The sequence below is a fragment of the Oncorhynchus gorbuscha genome, unplaced genomic scaffold, assembly GCF_021184085.1.
Source record: "Oncorhynchus gorbuscha isolate QuinsamMale2020 ecotype Even-year unplaced genomic scaffold, OgorEven_v1.0 Un_scaffold_428, whole genome shotgun sequence".
NCBI lineage: Eukaryota > Metazoa > Chordata > Actinopteri > Salmoniformes > Salmonidae > Oncorhynchus > Oncorhynchus gorbuscha.
Genome location: NW_025745273.1, coordinates 491,980 through 511,641, shown reverse-complemented (window position 1 = coordinate 511,641; position 19,662 = coordinate 491,980). Strand labels below are relative to the sequence as shown.

Below are 19,662 nucleotides of genomic sequence, written 5' to 3'. Positions count from 1 at the left end.
TTATGGCTCTGGTGTATTAGAGGGGAAATAACACAGTGTGGGAACCTCTACACCATGTATTATGGCTCTGGTGTATTAGAGGGGAAATAACACAGTGTGGGGAACCTCTACACCATGTATTGTGGTAGGCTCTGGTGTATTAGAGGGGAAATAACAGTGTGGGAACCCCTACACAATGTAATATGGCTCTGATGTATTAGAGGGGAAATAACACAGTGTGAGGAACCTCAATAACATGTATTATGGCTCTGGTGTATTAGAGGGGATATAACTCAGTGTGGGAATCTCTATAACATATCTTATGGCTCTGGTGTATTAGAGGGGTAATAACACAGTGTGGGGAACCTCTATAACATGTCTTATGTTATGCTCTGGTGTATTAGAGGGGAAATAACAGTGTGGGGAACCTGTATAACATGTCTTATGTTAGGCTCTGGTGTATTAGAGGGGAAATAACACAGTGTGGGAACCTCTACACCATGTATTATGGCTATGGTGTATGAGAGGGGAAATAACACAGTGCGGGAACCTCTACACCATGTATTATGGCTTTGGTGTTTTAGAGGGTAATAACACAGTGTGGGAATCTCTACACCATGTATTATGGTAGGCTCTGGTGTATTAGAGGGGAAATAACAGTGTGGGAATCCCTACACAATGTATTATGGCTCTGGTGTATAAGAGGGGAAATAACACAGTGTGAGGAACCTCAATAACATGTATTATGGCTCTGGTGTATTAGAGGGGAAATAACACAGTGTGGGAACCTCTACACCATGTATTATGGCTCTGGTGTATTAGAGGGGAAATAACAGTGTGGGAACCTCTATAACATGTATTATGGCTCTGGTGTATTAGAGGGGAAATAACACAGTGTGGGAACCTCTACACAGTGTATTATGGCTCTGGTGTATTAGAGGGGTAATAACACAGTGTGGGGAACCTCAATAACGTGTCTTATGGTAGGCTCTGGTGTATTTGAGGGGAAATAACAGTGTGGGAACCTCTACACCATGTATTATGGCTCTGGTGTTTTAGAGGGTAATAACACAGTGTGAGGAACCTCAATAACATGTATTATGGCTCTGGTGTATTAGAGGGGAAATAACACAGTGTGGGAACCTCTACACCATGTATTATGGCTCTGGTGTATTTGAGGGGAAATAACACAGTGTGGGAACCTCTACACCATGTATTATGGCTCTGGTGTATTTGAGGGGAAATAACACAGTGTGGGGAACCTCTATAACATGTCTTATGGTAGGCTCTGTTGTATTAGATGGGAAATAACACAGTGTGGGGAACCTCTATAACATGTCTTATGGTAGGCTCTGGTGTATTAGAGGGGAAATAACAGTGTGGGGAACCTCTATAACATGTCTTATGGCTATGGTGTTTTAGAGGGGATATAACACAGTGTGGGAACCTCTATAACATGTCTTATGGCTCTGGTGTATTAGAGAGGAAATAACACTGTGGGAATCTCCATAACATGTATAATGGCTCTGGTGTATTAGAGGGGTAGTAACACAGTGTGGGGAACCTCTACACTATGTATTGTGGTAGGCTCTGGTGTATTAGAGGGGAAATAACAGTGTGGGAACCCCTACACAATGTATTATGGCTCTGGTGTATTAGAGGGGAAATAACACAGTGTGAGGAACCTCAATAACATGTATTATGGCTCTGGTGTATTAGAGGGGAAATAACACAGTGTGGGAACCTCTACACCATGTATTATGGCTCTGGTGTATTAGAGGGGAAATAACACAGTGTGGGGAACCTCTACACCATGTATTGTGGTAGGCTCTGGTGTATTAGAGGGGAAATAACAGTGTGGGAACCCCTACACAATGTAATATGGCTCTGATGTATTAGAGGGGAAATAACACAGTGTGAGGAACCTCAATAACATGTATTATGGCTCTGGTGTATTAGAGGGGATATAACTCAGTGTGGGAATCTCTATAACATATCTTATGGCTCTGGTGTATTAGAGGGGTAATAACACAGTGTGGGGAACCTCTATAACATGTCTTATGTTATGCTCTGGTGTATTAGAGGGGAAATAACAGCGTGGGGAACCTCTATAACATGTCTTATGTTAGGCTCTGGTGTATTAGAGGGGAAATAACACAGTGTGGGAACCTCTACACCATGTATTATGGCTATGGTGTATGAGAGGGGAAATAACACAGTGCGGGAACCTCTACACCATGTATTATGGCTTTGGTGTTTTAGAGGGTAATAACACAGTGTGGGAATCTCTACACCATGTATTATGGTAGGCTCTGGTGTATTAGAGGGGAAATAACAGTGTGGGAACCTCTATAACATGTATTATGGCTCTGGTGTATTAGAGGGGAAATAACACAGTGTGGGAACCTCTACACAATGTATTATGGCTCTGGTGTATTAGAGGGGAAATAACAGTGTGGGAACCCCTACACAATGTATTATGGCTCTGGTGTATTAGAGGGGAAATAACACAGTGTGAGGAACCTCAATAACATGTATTATGGCTCTGGTGTATTAGAGGGGAAATAACACAGTGTGGGAACCTCTACACAATGTATTATGGCTCTGGTGTATTAGAGGGGAAATAACACCGTGTGGGAACCTCTACACCATGTATTATGGCTCTGGTGTATTAGAGGGGAAATAACACAGTGTGGGGAACCTCTACACCATGTATTGTGGTAGGCTCTGGTGTATTTATTATATATTTGAATCAATTGTTATTTCCAGTGGAATATCCATGTTTAACTGAAGATTGCTCAATTCCTGCCTTTAACTCTTTATTCTTCTTGCTGCTAAATGAGAGCTGGCAAATATGTACCTGGAGTATTCTGAATGCTAACATGTAGCAAGCGATAATGTCATGCCATTCCTTTTACCATATGCTGCTGCAGTCTTCTCCACTCCTTAGAGACGGACCTGAAATGAACACTTCTACCACTTTTGAAATGTACATATCCGTTTACCTTTTCTTTCTTTAGATGCCTGACAAGAACATTTACCAGGGTGATGTTCTCACATTTTTTGCTTAAAACTGAGTCTGTTTTCTGTTCTCTCTTGTTGAAAGACTGAGACAGATCCTGGTATTGTTGGGTATATAGAGATTTGCCTCAGGAATTCATTTATCCTCTCCTTTAACACACTAATATTGGTATGCTCTCAGTGCTCTATGAATCATACAGTGCATGGGCATATAAAGTATTGTCAACTTACAAATGTGTTAAAAGCATGAACCTGTATACAAAATCTAAATGAGCATAATAAGATCTTCCACAATTGCTGTTCAATGAATTCAAACGTTTAGGGTGGAGAGACTGATCGAGAAAGTGAGAACCACAGTGTCAGCTCATGTCTTTAGCTCCATGACACCCCTAAATCAGACCCAGCTATCATCATGTACCCCTCACTCTGCCGTCAGAGAGGGCTGGGCTGTGGATGTTCTGGGGAGAGAGGAATGAGCAGGGAGGTGGTGCTGGTGGTCAATTCTTTTTTTTAAAATGTGCTAAATAGCCCAAATGTTCAGTGTAGGGATCTATAAATGAGTAGCATCCATCAATCATTGTGATGTCAGTCCTTCCCCTGCCTAGACAGACAGGGGTGACTAGTGTCATTGTCTGTTACTGTCCAGTGCTCCCATGCCCACACCACCGCTGGAATGTCAAATAGACATGACAGGCCACCAGTCACAGAGGAGAGGGACACATAGTCACCTTTTTGGATTTGGGAGTTGTGGATCATAAGCATCATAGCAGCACAGGCTTTGTTCCCTGGGTGGTTGACAGTTGGTCTGGCGCCACATTGGGCTTCACTCAACAGTGAAGTCGAGGTTGATGGAAGAAAATAAAAGTGATTTTTTTTATTATTATATTCTCTCAGCTTTGATGGTAGTTTGGTATTTTTTTATTTTTTTGTCTATAGTCAAAGTAATTTATTGTTCATGATTTTATATTTGTGTGTCACTTTCTGCTTTTGAGTGATTGGGAGATTTATGAAAAACATCCAAAACATTTGACACTTTTTTATGTCAGTGTGTCTGGACACATTTTACTATGACATTGAATACCTAGGATAGGATAAGTAATCCTTCTCACCCCCCCCCCCTTTAAGATTTAGATGCACTATTGTAAAGTGACTGTTCTACTGGATGTCATAAGGTGAATGCACCAATTTGTAAGTCGCTCTGGATAAGAGCGTCTGCTAAATGACTTAAATGTAAATGTAAATGTAAATGTATTTGAGGGGAAATAACACAGTGTGGGAACCTCTATAACATGTCTTATGGCTATGGTGTTTTAGAGGGTAATAACACAGTGTGGGAACCTCTACACCATGTATTATGGCTCTGGTGTATTTGAGGGGAAATAACACAGTGTGGGGAACCTCTATAACATGTCTTATGGTAGGCTCTTGTGTATTAGATGGGAAATAACACAGTGTGGGGAACCTCTATAACATGTCTTATGGTAGGCTCTGGTGTATTTGAGGGGAAATAACACAGTGTGGGAACCTCTATAACATATCTTATGGCTATGGTGTTTTAGAGGGGAAATAACACAGTGTGGGAACCTCTATAACATGTCTTATGGCTCTGGTGTATTAGAGGGGAAATAACACAGTGCGGGGAACCCCTATAACATGTATTATGGTAGGCTCTGGTGTATTAGAGGGGAAATGACATGCGTCCAGAAAGAAGAGAGAAGGTCTGAAGTGTTGAAACGACTAGAAACAGAGATGTGGTCTGGAAAGGGATTTGGACATTTCAAATTTCGCACATTTCAAAAACTGCCTGCAAATTCAAAATTCAGATTGTAAAAAAAGGAAGAATATGCTCTGTTTAGACTTAGAACCAGTTTAATGAGGGAGGCAGAAGACAGGCAGGCTCCAAGCAAGACAACTAAAAATGCAGAACACTTGGAACGTAATTCCAGCCATTGAGAAGGGCACTAAGATGGTGACCTCCTCCAAAGAGATTGACAGTGTGTTTTAATGTTATTATGAAGATTTATATACATCCTCCAGTTCAGCCCCATAGATATGGACACTTCTTTGTCTGGTATAGAATTACCTAGATGATCAGATAGCCAGGTAGAGGACCTGGACTGGACTATAACAGAAGAGGAGTTTAGAGACACCATTTTATCTATGAAAGCAGGGAAATAACCTGGTCTGGACGGCCTTCCTGTAGAATATTATAAAAGTATATTGACATTCTTGTACCTGTGTCATGACGGGTCGAAGATGGAAGACTGGTTTGCCCAGCAGAGATCGCCCTCGTCCCTTGTAGAATCTGCCTGGTTGAAGTGTCATAGAACGGATATGTTGTACCCTGTCGTTCTCAGGAGATTGTCTGTCCTTTCCTAGGCCACGTATGTTTACAGCTGCAGCTGATAACTCGACGTCTAGGATGTATCACTTCTTCTTCAGTGAATAAGAGTTCAAAGTTCTTACCAAGTTGCCTCAACTCCGCTCGTACTATATTCTAGCTGGTGTAGTCGAAATTCATCCTTCCAGCGTGGTGATCGTCACCTCCAGGGTTGAAATTAGCCCTTTTAAATGTATGGACACCTCATCTGGAACATGAGGTTGACTTCCGTCAACAGACTTTTGTAGTGGGGGAGAGAAGGGCGTGTTTCATAGTTCTCATCCAATGTCTGTTCACTTGGACGTGGCCACTAATTGAGCCCAGTTTACTTATTGAAAATAATTATCTCATTTAGAAGCTAAAATTACATTTCATATTTAAACATTTAAATTGCACAAGAATTCCATGTGAGTCTGATTACTAGAATGTGTAGACTTTCCAAGATCATACGTCACCCTGATAGCATGATGCTGATAGCATCGCCTGAAAGACGCACATCGCCATCTGTTGACTGAAGTGGGTAAATCAGAAACATGTTTATTTTATTTCCAGACAAAAAGTGCATTTTGACATATCTTTCATTAAATAATAATATAATAGTCAGACAACTGCAGATTTGTAATAAGTATTGTCAGGATTTGGCCAGGGTTGTTCCGGTTTTTGGTCACTAGATGCCCCCATTGTGCTTTTTGACCTTTTGTTTTCCCTTGATCCCCATTATTATTTGCACCTGTGCCTCATTTCCCCTGATTGTATTTAAACCCTTAGTTTTCCTCAGTTCTTTGCTCTGTGTTTGTATGTTAGCACCCAGCCCTAGTATTCTGTGAACTCTTGTTGATCCCGGTGGACTCTCTTGTGGAATTCTGTTTTTTGTTCTTGTTTATTTATTTTTGAGTATCTTTTGAGGCTTTTTATGCTATACCTACCACCTTGTGGATTTTCCTTTTTGTCTTGGAGGATTACCTTTGTTCTTGTGGAATTCCTTTTGAGGTTGTGGAGTTACATGTTTTCCTGAAGGACTTCACTTTTTACTTCATTAAATACACCGTCTCAAGTACTGCTGTGTCTGCCTCATCTTCTGGGTTCTGACGACTATTCGTGGCTCAGTTGGTTAAGTGACTGTTTCTCACTCCGGAGACCCGGGTTCGTAACCGGGTCCTGACAAGTATGAATTTAAAACCTACTTCTACATTCTACCAACCCATCCTGATATGATGCAAGACAAAAACAAAACCAATAACGGGTGTCCTGATGCCAACACACCTACCATGTCAGGGAGCAAAATACAAAATATAAGATGTCTTGGCTTAGCCATATAAAAAGATCTAACAAATCATTTTGACGCATCTGAGGACCATGCCTGTCCCACATAACAACTTAAAAATAACAACTTAAAATGTCACTCTGGTAATAACGAGAACGTTTGTTTACATGGGTATTGGGATCTGACCTCATTGATCTGCCAGTAAGCTATGTCTACATGGGTATTGGGATCTCAGCTATAGTATAATCCAGCAAAAGAGTCCTACCAGTTAGCAGCGTAATGAATCTTGTCTGATAGCCATTCAACCATGTCTTGAGCCTGTCGTCCTCAGAGAAAAGTTCATTTCCCCCCGTAAAGTTACACTAGGTACATGGGCCACATAAATAATTACGGTCCAGCACATTGTCTAGGCAGGTACTGTTCGTAAGCCGTCATCGTAAATAAAAATTTGTTCTTAACTGACAATTTAAATAAAGGTAAAACATTTTTTAATTTTTTAAAAAGAGAATATGTTCCATCATCCATTGAACTGGGCAGTCAGCTGCTGCAATACAGTATGAGTTGAGACGGTGAACTGAGGTTGAACTGGGCAGTCAGCTGCTGCAGCTCCAATACAGTATGAGGTGGGAGGGTGAACTGATGTTGAACTGGGCAGTCAGCTGATGCTGCTCCAATACAGTATGAGGTGGGAGGGTGAACTGATGTTGAACTGGGCAGTCAGCTGCTGCTGGTCCAATACAGTATGAGGTGAGACGGTAAACTGACGTTGAACTGGGAAGTCAGCTGCTGCTGCTCCAATACAGTATATATATTTTTATTTATTATTTATTTGACTAGGCAAGTCAGTTAAGAACAAATTCTTATTTTCAATGACAACCTAGGAACAGTGGGTTAACTGCCTGTTCAGGGGCAGAATGACAGATTTGAGGTGAGACAGTGAACTGACGTTGAACCGGCCAGTCAGCTGCTGCTGCTCCAATACAGTATGAGGTGAGACGGTGAACTGGCGTTGATCTGGGCAGTCAGCTGCTGCTGCTCCAATACAGTATGAGGTGAGACAGTGCACTGATGTTGATCTGGGCAGTCAGCTGCTGCTGCTCCAATACAGTATGAGGTGAGACGGTGAACTGACGTTGAACTGGGCAGTCAGTCATTCATTCTGTACTGAATCTGGTCTATCATGTGTCTGGTATGTGTACGTGTGTGGAGAACGAGACACAGACTAACTGTGAATTGGTTGTCTTGTTCTGTATCAACAGCTAGTTATTCTAGTCTTCTAGTGATGTGTCAAAACAACAGGAAATCACTCTAGACACAGTTCCTCTGAAGCAGATCAACGGTTCCCTGAAAGCGCCTTTGGCATGTCTACCCAGAAGGTGTGTCTATAGCTAGTCTAGAGACAAATCAGACGCAGACTGAACTGTATGATGTAGTAGGGAGATGTTTCTCTAGAGATAATTCAGACCCAGACTGAACTGTGTGATGTAGTAGAGTTGTAGTTTCCAACAGGCCAATATTATTCATAGTTTAGCTCATAAAACATAATTAACTACAATGACCACAATCCATTACGTACCTACTTGTCTGGTCTGTGTTTCTTTTACACCTGCTATGAAAAGGAGACAGAAGAATGCACAATGGTCAATGCTATCTGGCCTCTTTGGGACATCTCTACCCTAAACCCTAGCTTAACCATTTTAAATGTCAACTTCAATGGGCTAGGGACATCCCAAGGATGAATCTCTATCAAAAAATGCATGATCTAAGTGATTGATAGTTGGTATTCAGCAGTCATAAATCCATCCTTATTTACTTTAATGAACTACTAAAATAGTGATTTGTCAGACAGCATAGACAGCATCTCTACACTTTATTGACTGACTGATCCATCCCTCCTCAGCCTTCCTCTCCTCTGAAGACCCGTTGAGGGACTGGTTAGAAAGAACACTTCTACAGCCAGAGAGGTGAGAGGTCACACATGGTTTAGATGGTAAATATTTGTCCCCTGAGTGGTTCATCATGTCAGCATAAGGGAGTATGTTCCATCCATTTTTATTTACATTAGTGCAAATTGTCCATTGATTGATAATTGGTGTAATTTCTCACCAGTTTTGGCTGTATGAAAGTTAATTCCCCTCAGACACAAACATTTGTTCTTTGTTATTATGAAGGTAATTTGTGTCAAATGTACTTTCCCCCACATCTTTACATTGCTGATGCATATTTGGAGGCCTGACTGCATCCAGACAATGTCAAATGTCCATCCTGGTAGATCTGAACAGAATGCAGTTGAGTGACCGGATGACAGAAGTCACATTTAGGTGTAACGGAGGCCATAGATGCTCCATATCCATTACTTTGAGTGTTTTATATAATATGACTAAATGTGTTGCTGTTCCATTTCTTGACTGCCCCTGCAAAGCCACAGAACATGACATAAGCAGAGCTGTGGGAGACCACCTCAAAGTGATACTAAACTTCCATACCATGCACTATTTTGACAGATATACTGAATGTATACTGTTTTTCATACCAAGATATGTGTTGCTTTTGCAAGAATCTGTTGATTGGTCAGTTATTGGGTTCATAAGTTTTGTTCAAATCAAGCTTTATTTATAAAGCACATTTCAGACATGGATGCAACACAATGGCTTCACAGGAGAAAAACTAATAAAAATAAAACTGAAATATTCAGTACACAACATAAAAGGATAAAAAACAGAAGATTAACAACTGAAAGACGAATGAGTATTCTAAGGAAATGCAATTGATTAAAATATTAACAATTGGACGCAACATCCAACCCAAAATCTAAGATTGTTTTAATACATTGTTTGTTGTTACGTTCCCCAACAAGAAAACCTGAAAAGTCAATTAAATAGAAGAGGGAACTAACAACAACTAAACAGGTTTTAGGAGGGGTTCTGAAAGACACTATGGGGGTGTCCACTGGAAGTTGACTTGTAACAACTGGGACCTAAAAGACACCCACCATGAGACCCACTAAATCTTCCCAAGAAGAGGAAAACAAAAAGAAAAACACACTAAACTTACAGCCAGGAAGCAAACCAAAAAGGTGGAGACTCCACATCTATCAAAACAACTGGAGCACTGGGCCAGACACTCTTAAATAGAACATGGACAAGCTCAGGTGAAACACCTTCCCACTAACGAGATGGACAAGCCAGCACAGGTGAAACAGATACTGACTAATGAGGTGACACCAATATGTGCACCCAAGACACATTTCAGGTGAATGCATTGTTGTACAATCAATCAATCGTATTTATATAGCCCTTCTTACATCAGCTGATGTCACAGAGTGCTGTAAAGAAACCCAATCTAAAACCCCAAACAGCAAGCAATGCAGGTGTAGAAGCGCAGAGGCTAGGAAAAACATCCTAGAAAGACCAGAACCTAGGAAGAAACCAAGAGAGGAACCAGGCTCTGAGGGGTGGCCAGTCCTCTTCTGGCCGTGCAGGGTTGAGATTATAACAGAACATGGCCAAGATGTTCAAATGTTCATAGACGACCAGCAGGGTCAAATAATAATAATCCATTTCACATAATCATCTACAATGTTTCACCTTCTACAATATAAACATGGTGTCTACTGAGCGTCAACAATTAAAAACACATTTCTAAATAATAATATACAATCGTATTATTTTTTTCTCATTTTTCTTTCTAAAACTCTCGTGTTCCAAAAATTCACTAGCTTCTAGAACTCTCGTCTTCCTAAAACTCACTAGCTTTTAGAACTCGCGTCCCCTTGAACGAGCCCAAACAAAAGTCATCTCCAATACGGAAAAGCATGCAGTCAAACTAAATTGTGATCCATGGTAACGCACTGGCTAAACGCAAAACACAAATATTTTTGACTGCCAACCCTTGAGATAAACAGCAACCAAGTTGTCCTTACCACAGTGGTACTGTGGAGCTTCTCTCTCTTCTCAGGGTTCACTCGATAGGCATGTCGTTGGATATAAAAGCAGGGTAACAATGTCAATATAATTGTACCTCAAAATATCGTTTGTTGCATGAATAACTAGGATTACTAAATGTTACATAATTGTAAATATCAAAACCAAATGTACACCCCTTTGTTAATATGTATTGGCAATAATGAACTTAATGGTGAGGCATGGAATAATAAAACATGTATCTTTTGTCAGGCTGAATGTTTGAAATATGAGGTCATTTGAGTCATGCTTCTTCAGTAGTGGAATAAAGACAATTAGCACTTGAATGTTGTCAAGAAATACTGGAGTGATGTAAGATTGTTAATAAAATTGATTATAGACCAATTTATTATACTGCGTCCATGTGTATTTATTTATTTTAACAAGCGAGCTGACAAGGTAAAAATCTGTCGTTCTGCACCTGAACAAGGCAGTTAACCCATTGTTCCGTACAATGACTAAGTTATTTTCAAGTCACTGAAAAAACTACCCGAAAATACATATTTTAAACTTTCACTTTCAACCGAACGTATATTGGACATCGGGCATAGTCTTCTTTTCAACATATTTTCAATTACATTTTGCTAGGTGGGATAGCCCGATGTCAAAACACAGTTTTAACGTGTCTAAATCAATAACCAATATGCAGAAACAGTTTAGGATAAATTGAAAACCTAAACATAAAATGTGCTATATACACAAACATCTGCCACAATAATCATATTACTTGTATTTTTTAAACAAGCAGCTTATAAACTGCACCAAAAACGCTGTTGTTTTGACAAGTAGCAATAAATCACTGATATTGATTGGGGGGGGGGTTGTATGTGCTGTTGAAACTAACACAAATAAAAAAAGATCTCTTACCACACTGGTTAGAGGACAACCTGTAGAATACAGTCAGCTACAAGTTTAAATCAATAGAACAGGGGGCAAACGTTTAGGGTTCTACATTGTGACATCATTAAAATACTCCTACTACAATGTTAAAAAATTCTACATTGTGACATGAACTCCATGTATTTTCTGATGTTTGATCATTTTCTGATGTTTGATCGAACTTTTATCAGAGTATCTCTTCCCACATTGATTACAGCTAAGATATTTCTCTCCTGTGTGTGTTCTGTGCCAGGCTGTTTAACTGAGGAAAACTCTTCCCACATCAGTTAGAGCTATAAGATTTATATTCTGTGTGTGTTCTCTGGTGTATAGTCAGCTGCCCAGATGTAGCAAAACTCTTCACACATTGATTACAGCCATAAGGTTTCTCTCCTGTGTGTGTTCTCTGGTGTACTGTCAGACCCGTAGATGAAACAAAACTCTTTCCACATTGATTACAGCTGTATGGTTTCTCTCCTGTGTGTGTTCTCTGGTGTACTGTCAGAAGGCTAGATGTAACAAAACTCTTCACACATTGATTACAGCCATAAGGTTTCTCTCCTGTGTGTGTTCTCTGGTGTACTGTCAGATCACCAGATTGAACAAAACTCTTCCTACATTGGGTACAGCTAAAAGGCTTCTCTCCTGTGTGTGTTCTCTGGTGTATCTTCAGGTGGCTTAATTGAACAAAACTCTTCCCACATTGATCACATATATAGGGTTTATCTCCTGTGTGTGTTCTCTGGTGTGATATCAGGTTGCTTAGCTGAGTAAAACTCTTCTCACATTGAGTACAGATGAAAGGTTTCTCTCCTGTATGTATTCTCTTGTGTAGAATCAGATAGCTAGACCTAGTAAAGATCTTCCCACATTCATCACAGCTATAAGGTTTCTCTCCTGTATGTGTTCTCTGGTGTGATATCAGGCTGCTTAGCTGAGTAAAACTCTTCCCACATTCAATACAGCTATAAGGTTTCTCTCCTGTGTGTGTTCTCTGGTGTGATATCAGGCTGCTAAGCCTAGTAAAACTCTTCCCACATTGATCACAGCTATATGGTTTCTCTCCTGTGTGTATTTTCTGGTGTAGAGTCAGATTGCTAGAACTAGTAAAACTCTTCCTACATTCATCACAGCTGTACGGTTTCTCTCCTGTGTGTGTTTTCTGGTGTGATATCAGGCTGCTTAGCTGAGCAAAACTCTTCCCACATTGATCACAGCTAAACAGTTTCTCTCCTGTGTGGATTCTCTGATGAATTTGAATGCCTGATGAGGAGGTGAATCTCTTCCCACAGTCAGAGCAGCAGTGAGTTCTCTTCCCTGTAGATCTCTGCTGGTGTTCTGATCTGGAGAGACTCTTCTCTGCCTTGTCAGCATCATGATGTTGTTGAGGCTCCCCAGAGGATCCACAATAGTCACGTCTCTCTCCTGTGTGAACAACAAAGTCAGACAGATGGTTAAAGGCCCACAACAGCGGAATCCACTGTAAAAGGTGATGCCAACAGCGTAGCCATGATGTTGTACAACAATTGATATCTAATGAATGTTAAAATTATTTGACAATTGTCTTAAAATGAGCAACAATAGTCACATTTTGTTTTGTTTTCACATCAGTAGTAACATCAATGATTGGTGGCTAGAAATAAGTTCTTAAAGTTGTTGAAACCCTAAGCAATGTGCCAGACGACTTTTGGTCTCCAATATAGGCCACTTTCTGTGTTTGCTAAAATTGCGGCACGAGGGCAAAGCACACACAATTTGGTTGCAGAAACCCCACCCTGCTAATGAGGAAACCACTAGTTATAGTCATGACTGTCCTGGTCGGGTCAGGTTACCGGAGACTACAATCCGACAGAGAGATCTCCCCACCAGAGGAGAAGAGAATAAGGGGTATGAAGATGGGGAGGGGTTATGACACCTCATGCCCATTGTAAATCTAAGACAGCAGACAAAATTACTTTGTCCTCTCACTATGAAGAACCGGCCTCAACATTAAACATGCAATAAATGGACTTTGGGACAATGAGTTTCGTCAGCCACAATGACGAACACGTAATGACGAAAGATGGAATATGAAAATTAACGTCATTTTTGTTTTGTTATTACAAGTTAAAGGACAATGTAACGAAAACAGTGTCACTTTAAGAGTTGTCCTGGTATATGCTTGATGTTTATACATTGTACATTGGGTGGAAAATGTCCAAGTCAAAGTGAATGTTTTGGTAAAGATGAAATGTAAAATTGGATTCGTAACTAGGTACAGTGCCTTGCGAAAGTATTCGGCCCCCGTGAACTTTGCGACCTTTTGCCACATTTCAGGCTTCAAACACAAAGATATAAAACTGTATTTTCTTTGTGAAGAATCAACAAGTGGGACACAATCATGAAGTGGAACGACATTTATTGGATATTTCAAACTTTTTTAACAAATCAAAAACTGAAAAATTGGGCGTGCAAAATTATTCAGCCCCTTTACTTTCAGTGCAGCAAACTCTCTCCAGAAGTTCAGTGAGGATCTCTGAATGATCCAATGTTGACCTAAATGACTAATGATGATAAATTACAATCCACCTGTGTGTAATCAAGTCTCCGTATAAATGCACCTGCACTGTGATAGTCTCAGAGGTCCGTTAAAAGCGCAGAGAGCATCATGAAGAACAAGGAACACACCAGGCAGGTCCGAGATACTGTTGTGAAGAAGTTTAAAGCCGGATGTGGATACAAAAAGATTTCCCAAGCTTTAAACATGCCAAGGAGCACTGTGCAAGCGATAATATTGAAATGGAAGGAGTATCAGACCACTGCAAATCTACCAAGACCTGGCCGTCCCTCTAAACTTTCAGCTCATACAAGGAGAAGACTGATCAGAGATGCAGCCAAGAGGCCCATGATCACTCTGGATGAACTGCAGAGATCTACAGCTGAGGTGGGAGACTCTGTCCATAGGACAACAATCAGTCGTATATTGCACAAATCTGGCCTTTATGGAAGAGTGGCAAGAAGAAAGCCATTTATTAAAGATATCCATAAAAAGTGTCGTTTAAAGTTTGCCACAAGCCACCTGGGAGACACACCAAACATGTGGAAGAAGGTGCTCTGGTCAGATAAAACCAAAATTGAACTTTTTGGCAACAATACAAAATGTTATGTTTGGCGTAAAAGCAACACAGCTCATCACCCTGAACACACCATCCCCACTGTCAAACATGGTGGTGGCAGCATCATGGTTTGGGCCTGCTTATCTTCAGCAGGGACAGGGAAGATGGTTAAAATTGATGGGAAGATGGATGGAGCCAAATACAGGACCATTCTGGAAGAAAACCTGATGGAGTCTGCAAAAGACATGAGACTGGGACGGAGATTTGTCTTCCAACAAGACAATGTATCCAAAACATAAAGCAAAATCTACAATGGAATGGTTCAAAAATAAACATATCCAGGTGTTAGAATGGCCAAGTCAAAGTCCAGACCTGAATCCAATCGAGAATCTGTGGAATGAACTGAAAACTGCTGTTCACAAATGCTCTCCATCCAACCTCACTGAGCTCGAGCTGTTTTGCAAGGAGGAATGGGAAAAAATGTCAGTCTCTCGATGTGCAAAACTGATAGAGACATACCCCAAGCGACTTACAGCTGTAATCGCAGCAAAAGGTGGCGCTACAAAGTATTAACTTAAGGGGGCTGAATAATTTTGCATGCCCAATTTCAGTTTTTGATTTGTTAAAAAAGTTTGAAATATCCAATAAATGTCGTTCCACTTCATGATTTTGTCCCACTTGTTGTTGATTCTTCACAAAAAATAGTTATATCTTTCTGTTTGAAGCCTGAAATGTGGCAAAAGGATGCAAAGTTCAAGGGGGCCGAATACTTTCGCAAGGCACTGTAAAAGGCGTAAACGCCCACTTCTGACCCGAGGGTATAAGACATGTGAGTTAAGAATTAACATGCTAAACTAAGTGACCCGAGCTGCAGCCAAGGTCTGAGTAGTCAACGAACCCAAAACGCAACACGAGGTTGAAGACAAAGGAACCTTCTACCAAATCCATGCTACGGATGAGTAGCTGCGTCTAAGAGGGTGAATTCAAGCAGGACCACCCGGTCACCACTCTCCATTGAATCGTGTATCTACACTGCTTTCAGACCACGACGACAAGGACACTGACATCATGAGGACAACCAGAGAGTTACACCAGAGAAGTGAAACATCCGAGGAACCAGGTCCACGCGGAGACCTCCCATCGGAGACCTTCAGCACGTGATTACAACATTATATTCCGACCCATAAGAGCGGCAGTTCAGGGCAAAGTTAGGGTTCAAATAAGCATAGCTGACAAATGCACCCAAATGTATATTTCTCTCATGTACTTTCTCTTTTACTCTCTCTTTTAAATCCCCATTTTGGGTAACACGCTTCATCGTGTGTTGGCCCGTTGTACTAAGTTCTAATCAATAGCCTAGACTGTGTTTTGTGTATGTGTATCTTATATTATCATTTTGGCTTGCTAGAAAATAAATAATCAAATAAAATTGGTGGGACTCGGGTTTGTGCAGATTGACGGATTATGCAATGTTTAGAATGAGACCGTAGAGGAAATTGATTAATTAGCGACAGTAAAATCGACATTCTGAAATTCTTTGAGTTAATTTTGGGAATAGAAACTAAATAAAACTAATTTTCCGATGGTGCCCCAGGTTAATGAGTTAATATTTGCCCGACTAATTTAATCACTCAATTATAAACCGTTAATCATTCGATGAGCAGCAGTCGTCACATTAACTGATACACTACATCCATAATGTTGTGACGTTGTATCTGGTTGCAGAAACTCCTCCCTGCTAATGAGGAAACCACTAGTTATGGATGTAGTATATCTGGTAATGAGGAAACCGCTAGTTATGGATGTAGTATATGTGGTAATGAGGAAACCACTAGTTATGGATGTAGTATATCTGCTAATGAGGAAACCACTAGTTACGGATGGAGTATATCTGCTAATGAGGTAACCACTAGTTACGGATGTAGTATATCTGGTAATGAGGAAACCACTAGTTATGGATGTAGTATATCTGGTAATGAGGAAACCACTAGTTATGGATGTAGTATATCTGGTAATGAGGAAACCACTAGTTATGGATGTAGTATATCTGCATGGACCAAAAATGGTGAGCAAAGATTTTAGTTTTTCACAATGTATTATGAATATTACAGTGCAAGATCAGGAGTGCTACTCAAGGAAACTCACATTAAGCTCTGTGTCTATTCACTAATTCACCACCGTGGGGGAAAACTCAGGGGAGTTCTCATAGGCTGACAGCAAAAATAGCTTCCATTTCCAGGTTGCTCAAGAGACCATTTCACATTACTTTTGGATTATAATTGTAAGGTTCGTTTGAATCTCCTGCTGAGTATGTTTGTATTATTGTCGCAAATCGACTGCTTTAAACTTTTTTTTAAACACTTCAACCAGTAAAATGCTCTTTGGCTAGCTTTGCCATCAGCCTGACAATGAGGGTTTGTACAATAAGTGTTTAACAAATTTGCCCATAACTTCAGCTAACAACAACATAGCCCTACTGTAGTACCCATAACTTCACCTAAAAACAACATAGACCTACTATAGGACCCATAACGTCACCTAACAATAACATAGACCTACTGTAGGACCCATAGCTTTTCATTTGACCTTTATTTAACCGGCTAAGTCAGTTAAGAACAAATTCTTATTTACAATGACGGCCTAGGAACAGTGGGTTAACTGCCTTGCACAGGGGCAGAATGACAGATTTTTACCTTGTCAGCTCGGGGAATTAATAAACTTTTGGTTCCTGGCCCAACGCTCTAACCACTACCTGCCGACCCACTTCACCTAACAATAACATAGACCAACAGTAGGAGCCATAATTTCACCTTACAACAACAGACCTATCATTTAATATTTCAGGTGAAACATGGAAACTAAAATGTCTTTGTCATGACATTTCATAACCTGATCACCAGACTAGGCTACTCTGTAATGTGTTGTCATTCTAAATGCCCTGAATAAAGGAACATAGCTCTGTGTGTTCTACAATAGCCTATCCATCAAGGAACAGTTCTCTACACATTAGGAACAAAGTATCTCTGTGTCCAAACAGACTAACAAGACCCTACTGTAAATCAAGCACACAATAACACATTATAAACATCAATTTGTTAGGGATGTTGGATCCAACGTGGAGCACGGCATAACTGTCTTTACCAGAGTAATGAATGAAGAAGCACTTTGGTTGTTGTTGCATGTCGCGATGTTTGTCATTTGACTGTCATTCAGAAAATGATTTCCTGGATCAGCTGATGATAGTTGAACATGTAACTGTAACTAAACAGCTACAGTATAATGTGTAATTATTGAAGAACCGCGATAATGACAGTATCGATTTGGGTGTTAAAGTTAAGGTGACTCCCGGTTAGAACCATTGGATTTAGCAAACTCTGAAATTATTTAGGATGTCTGTGCCCATGTAAACTGTTTTCCCAGCGCAACATACGGAGACACTAAATGTGACGTAGTTAGAGAGCATTTCAGAATACAAAAAACTGCCCCACAGCATAACATTGTCACTCCCCTTTATGTAAATTATTAATACCCTTTAGCCTTGGCCACCATTATCTTTCTGCTTAGTTTCCATTCTCTGATTGGCTCAGACATTAGGGCATAGATACTATTAGTGGCGTGACCATTGCAATGACACAAAAATAAACAGACATGCACACTCCTATTGCAGGTGCCTATAACTGATTAACCAATGTTCCTGTCTAAAGGCCTTCACAAGTCCAGACCTATGGTGCTTACAAATGATTAACCAATGTTCCTGTCCAAAGGCTTTCACAAGACCCAGAATGACCAGGTGTGTTGATCCAGCTTTGCACAATCACATATGTCTAATGGTTAACTATATTGATTCTGCTACCTACTTCTAAGAAAACAGTACAGATACTGGACAATTCTAAAGGTACTGGAAAATGTCCAATAAACTCCAGGAATTTAAAATAGGAATGGGGTTGCCCTAATGCGGGGGGGAACACCAGTAAGCTTAATTCACTGGAAGTTATGCATGCCAGCCAACGGTAGCCAATGTTGGCCTCCCATGTGGCTTGGATAGGATATAGTGCTTGAGGTGTCACTACAGACCCTGATTAAATTGTAATGGTATGAATAAAATTGGCTGAATATTATACAATGACTTATAAACAGCTCTAACAATTTGAACCCCACAGGAACTCTACACTGGCAATTCTAAAATATACTATATATCCCAGAAACCAGAAAGCTTTCTCTATGAATTTGAGCCCCCATCTCCAGCCCCCATCCTTCAGCTGTTTACCAAACCAAGTCTCTGGGCAGCCATTTTGTTCTGTTTAAATCCTAGGTTGTCCCTTTAAAAAAGCACCATCAACCAATATGCAGTTTAAACAATAACAAAGCTGTATTTCCACCACTGTTTTGGTAATAAGATGATGATGGGGCTGGAGAAATGTAACTACTCTCAAATTCATAGACAGAGACCTATGGATGCAAGGATTGACCATCCATGATTACAACATTATAGTTTTAACCATGTTGAGGCTATACAGTGCTGGTTTACATTGTTTCTAAACATTGGATTAAAAAAAGCTTATTTGGGGTTTTGATGGGGTACAACAGTTGAACTAAGCTCATGAGGCATGTGTTATATTCTTCAAGAATCAATGGCTATAAATAAAGTAAATAAAAGTCAAAATATGGATGTTATAATTACAGATTTCCCCTTTAACACCACACATCAGTTCAACAACTGCAGAGTTTGTGCCTCTGTATTTAAGACAGTACTTACTAGTGTTAATCAGGGAACGGTTTCTCAAAACCATCTTATTGCCAAGTTCACCGTTAGAACCATTGGATGCCTTAAGATGCGTTTGGGAAACCGGGCCCAGATATCCAGTTTCCTCCTCCTCCTCCTTTTTCGATGTGACAGTCATCTCCCCATCCGCCTCTTTTCCTTCCTCCCTCTCCTCCTCTTTCACTCTGAACGCATCTTCCTCTTCTTTCACTGAAACGTCTTTATCTTCTTCTTTCACTGTAACAGCCTCACCCTCTACTTGTTTTTGTAATGTAACAGCCTCCTCCTCTTTCACCAGAGCTTCTTTCTCCTTACAGCAG

The 19,662-nt window shown here is 40.4% G+C and overlaps 1 protein-coding gene across 1 annotated transcript; it reads right to left on the bottom strand.

The window, feature by feature from the left end:
- Positions 1-9,231: 9,231 nt before the first annotated feature.
- LOC124018192 (zinc finger protein 2 homolog) lies at positions 9,232-19,620 on the bottom strand. Its single transcript, XM_046333462.1, has 2 exons — positions 19,337-19,620; positions 9,232-12,910 (listed from the first exon to the last, which is right to left on the bottom strand). Exons 1-2 carry the CDS (start codon positions 19,479-19,481, stop codon positions 11,769-11,771), a joined length of 1,287 nt encoding a protein of 428 aa, XP_046189418.1. The 5' UTR covers positions 19,482-19,620; the 3' UTR covers positions 9,232-11,768.
- Positions 19,621-19,662: the final 42 nt, after the last annotated feature.